Source organism: Brachyhypopomus gauderio, chromosome 20, assembly GCF_052324685.1.
Source record: "Brachyhypopomus gauderio isolate BG-103 chromosome 20, BGAUD_0.2, whole genome shotgun sequence".
In the NCBI taxonomy this organism is placed as follows: Eukaryota; Metazoa; Chordata; class Actinopteri; order Gymnotiformes; family Hypopomidae; genus Brachyhypopomus; species Brachyhypopomus gauderio.
Window position 1 is genome coordinate 1,717,501 of NC_135230.1, and position 5,000 is coordinate 1,722,500.

At 37.8% G+C, this 5,000-nt stretch overlaps 1 protein-coding gene across 3 annotated transcripts in view; it reads left to right on the forward strand.

Annotated features, from left to right (window-relative positions):
• LOC143484076 (uncharacterized) overlaps positions 1 to 5,000 on the forward strand; it is a 70,749-nt gene that overhangs the window by 35,596 nt on the left and 30,153 nt on the right. For all 3 annotated transcript variants that reach the window (XR_013122536.1, XM_076982572.1, XM_076982571.1), the window contains exons 43-45: positions 4,010 to 4,132; positions 4,231 to 4,424; positions 4,965 to 5,000. The exon at positions 4,965 to 5,000 is cut by the window's right edge and continues 53 nt beyond it. Coding sequence is in view for 2 of the 3 variants with exons in the window: in XM_076982572.1 (XP_076838687.1) it covers positions 4,010 to 4,132; positions 4,231 to 4,424; positions 4,965 to 5,000 (353 nt within the window). In the remaining variant the exon portion in view is untranslated. The remainder of the gene's footprint in view (positions 1 to 4,009; positions 4,133 to 4,230; positions 4,425 to 4,964) is intronic.

The window sequence follows — 5,000 nt, forward strand, 5'->3', positions numbered from 1 at the left end:
GGGTAGGAGGGCAGCCATTTGGAAAGAGACAGGGAATTTAAATAAATTGAAATGAGCATAAATAAAAGATTTATTAATTTAAGTTATGCTGTGTACAATTCTACAATTTACAACAACATCTGCAGCATCTGTAATTACACTTGACCTGTTTGGACAAAACCAGGGTTAATCGAGATATAACCCAGTTGTAAAAACTTTATTTTTTAAGAGTGCCTACTAAATGAAAATCTAATTTAAATGTTAATGTAAATTAGCATTAGCACCGTAATGTAAAAACATTAGTTCTGGATCTTGGAATGAAGCATTCATGGAAGTCTTGAAGTGCTGTTGTGTGATTGTGTAATAAGTGTGTAACTGTCATTGGGTCACTAGTATGTAACTGCGGTATGATTGGGTCATTAGTGTGTAACTGCCATGTGATTGGGTCATTAGTGTTTAACTGCAGTGTGATTGTGTCATTAGTGTTTAACTGCAGTGTGATTGGGTCATTAGTGTTTAACTGGGTCATTTAACTGGGTCAGTGTTTAATTGAGTCATTAGTGTTTAAGTTGCTCTGGATAAGAGCGTCTGCTAAATGTCGTAAATGTAAATGTCATTAGTGTTTAACTGCAGTGTAATTGTGTCATTAGTGTTTAACTGCCATGTGATTGGGTCATTAGTGTTTAACTGCCATGTGATTGGGTCATTAATGTGTAACTGCGGTGTGATTGGGTCATTAGTGTTTAACTGCAGTATAATTGTGTCATTAGTGTTTAACTGCAGTGTGATTGGGTCATTAGTGTTTAACTGCAGTGTGATTGGGTCATTAATGTGTAACTGCGATGTGATTGGGTCATTAGTGTTTAACTGCAGTGTGATTGTGTCATTAGTGTTTAACTGCAGTGTGATTGGGTCATTAGTGTTTAACTGCAGTGTGATTGGGTCATTAATGTGTAACTGCAGTGTGATTGGGTCATTAGTGTTTAACTGCCGTGTGATTGGTTCATTAGTGTTTAACTGCAGTGTGATTGTGTCATTAGTGTTTAACTGCAGTGTGATTGTGTCATTAGTGTTTAACTGCAGTGTGATTGGGTCGTATTCTCCGTCCTGGCTCCAAGATGGTGGAACGATCTTCCATTAGCTGCTAGGACTGCAGAGTTTATTGCTATCTTCAAGTGTAGACTGAAGACTCACCTGTTCTTACCAAAGCACTAACTCAGCTGATACCACTTGCCGTTGTCCTTTAAATTATATGTCTGTCTATGGTTATTTGTGCTTCTTGGCAAATGTCTAACTTGCAAAACACTAGATAATGATATTGACTCCTGTAGTTTAGTAGTAGTCTGACTCAATGGTATCTTGAATTCTGGCCTATCCATACTATTTTCTAGGATGGATTCTGTGATCAGAAGCAAAGCACTTTGTAAGTCGCTCTGGATAAGAGAGTCTGCTAAATGTCGTAAATGTAAATGTCATTAGTGTTTAACTGCAGTGTAATTGTGTCATTAGTGTTTAACTGCCATGTGATTGGGTCATTAATGTGTAACTGCGGTGTGATTGGGTCATTAGTGTTTAACTGCAGTATAATTGTGTCATTAGTGTTTAACTGCAGTGTGATTGGGTCATTAGTGTTTAACTGCAGTGTGATTGGGTCATTAATGTGTAACTGCGATGTGATTGGGTCATTAGTGTTTAACTGCAGTGTGATTGTGTCATTAGTGTTTAACTGCAGTGTGATTGGGTCATTAGTGTTTAACTGCAGTGTGATTGGGTCATTAATGTGTAACTGCAGTGTGATTGGGTCATTAGTGTTTAACTGCCGTGTGATTGGTTCATTAGTGTTTAACTGCAGTGTGATTGTGTCATTAGTGTTTAACTGCAGTGTGATTGTGTCATTAGTGTTTAACTGCAGTGTGATTGGGTCGTATTCTCCGTCCTGGCTCCAAGATGGTGGAACGATCTTCCATTAGCTGCTAGGACTGCAGAGTTTATTGCTATCTTCAAGTGTAGACTGAAGACTCACCTGTTCTTACCAAAGCACTAACTCAGCTGATACCACTTGCCGTTGTCCTTTAAATTATATGTCTGTCTATGGTTATTTGTGCTTCTTGGCAAATGTCTAACTTGCAAAACACTAGATAATGATATTGACTCCTGTAGTTTAGTAGTAGTCTGACTCAATGGTATCTTGAATTCTGGCCTATCCATACTATTTTCTAGGATGGATTCTGTGATCAGAAGCAAAGCACTTTGTAAGTCGCTCTGGATAAGAGCGTCTGCTAAATGTCGTAAATGTAAATGTCATTAGTGTTTAACTGCAGTGTAATTGTGTCATTAGTGTTTAACTGCCATGTGATTGGGTCATTAGTGTTTAACTGCCATGTGATTGGGTCATTAATGTGTAACTGCGGTGTGATTGGGTCATTAGTGTTTAACTGCAGTATAATTGTGTCATTAGTGTTTAACTGCAGTGTGATTGGGTCATTAGTGTTTAACTGCAGTGTGATTGGGTCATTAATGTGTAACTGCGATGTGATTGGGTCATTAGTGTTTAACTGCAGTGTGATTGTGTCATTAGTGTTTAACTGCCATGTGATTGGGTCATTAGTGTTTAACTGCCGTGTGATTGTGTCATTAGTGTTTAACTGGGTCATTTAACTGGGTCAGTGTTTAATTGGGTAATTAGTGTTTAAGTCGCTCTGGATAAGAGCGTCTGCTAAATGTCGTAAATGTAAATGTCATTAGTGTTTAACTGCAGTGTAATTGTGTCATTAGTGTTTAACTGCCATGTGATTGGGTCATTAGTGTTTAACTGCCATGTGATTGGGTCATTAATGTGTAACTGCGGTGTGATTGGGTCATTAGTGTTTAATTGCAGTATAATTGTGTCATTAGTGTTTAACTGCAGTGTGATTGGGTCATTAGTGTTTAACTGCAGTGTGATTGGGTCATTAATGTGTAACTGCGATGTGATTGGGTCATTAGTGTTTAACTGCAGTGTGATTGTGTCATTAGTGTTTAACTGCAGTGTGATTGGGTCATTAGTGTTTAACTGCAGTGTGATTGGGTCATTAATGTGTAACTGCAGTGTGATTGGGTCATTAGTGTTTAACTGCCGTGTGATTGGTTCATTAGTGTTTAACTGCAGTGTGATTGTGTCATTAGTGTTTAACTGCAGTGTGATTGGGTCATATTCTCCGTCCTGGCTCCAAGATGGTGGAACGATCTTCCATTAGCTGCTAGGACTGCAGAGTTTATTGCTATCTTCAAGTGTAGACTGAAGACTCACCTGTTCTTACCAAAGCACTAACTCAGCTGATACCACTTGCCGTTGTCCTTTAAATTATATGTCTGTCTATGGTTATTTGTGCTTCTTGGCAAATGTCTAACTTGCAAAACACTAGATAATGATATTGACTCCTGTAGTTTAGTAGTAGTCTGACTCAATGGTATCTTGAATTCTGGCCTATCCATACTATTTTCTAGGATGAATTCTGTGATCAGAAGCAAAGCACTTTCTAAGTCGCTCTGGATAAGAGCGTCTGCTAAATGTCGTAAATGTAAATGTCATTAGTGTTTAACTGCAGTGTAATTGTGTCATTAGTGTTTAACTGCCATGTGATTGGGTCATTAATGTGTAACTGCGGTGTGATTGGGTCATTAGTGTTTAACTGCAGTATAATTGTGTCATTAGTGTTTAACTGCAGTGTGATTGGGTCATTAGTGTTTAACTGCAGTGTGATTGGGTCATTAATGTGTAACTGCGATGTGATTGGGTCATTAGTGTTTAACTGCAGTGTGATTGTGTCATTAGTGTTTAACTGCCATGTGATTGGGTCATTAGTGTTTAACTGCAGTATAATTGTGTCATTAGTGTTTAACTGCAGTGTGATTGGGTCATTAGTGTTTAACTGCAGTGTGATTGGGTCATTAATGTGTAACTGCGGTGTGATTGGGTCATTAGTGTTTAACTGCAGTGTGATTGGGTCATTAATGTGTAACTGCTGTGTGATTGTATTTCTTTTTGCAGCTGCTGAACTCCACATCCCCTACACAGCTGTCCAGTTATTTGAACAATCTTACCATATCTGACCCAACACAACTCTGCCAGCTCTTTGACATTTACCCGAGAACTACAGAGTACCTGCAGAGTGTAGGTTCACACACACACACACACACACACACACATGCACACACGTGCATAATGAAATATAACAACAATGGGGCATTTTTCTCTCTGTCTCTCTGCAGCAACCAGTTCAGTCTCCAGATCTTGCCAGGCAGACGCTGGAGTGTGTGTGGCCTCTTGCTCTCAGTGTATCATCTCAGGTTGATGTAAATCAGTGGTTTAATGTCTATCTGGCTCACTACCTGCCCTACCTCAGCTATCAGCTGATCAGCCCAGCTCAACTCAATGACTCTTCCTGTCTCGCATTCCGCAAATTGTAAGTAATTGGATCAAACTATTGTGATTTGTCATGCATGTCTAATCCTAACCAATAAATCCTAACCCTAGATGTCCAGGGTTTCTAGTCTTCTGAAACAAATCTGGATTCATTATATATTAGTACATATTATATATATAATCATGTACATGTACATTATATATATTAGTACATTTACATTAGTACATATGAGTATATGTGCATTATATACATAGCATATGTGCAATATATATAAATTTGTACATATACACTATATATGTTACTATATTATATTATATACATTATGTACATTAGTACATGTGCACTATATACATTCCTATATTATATTATATACATTATGTACATTAGTATACTATCTACATTACTATATGTACATTAGTCAGATGAATGATACAGAGCCAGTGATGTAAAGCAGTTCCGTTTTAATCAGCTGACTGACTGCTCCATTATCTTAAGAGGTATATTACTGCCATATCAGAATCATTTACATTTTAGTAAAAACTCTTTCCCTTCCGTAAAACTCTTTTTTTACTCCCTTAGTGTATCTCTGATGGGAACATACAACTTCAGCCGTGT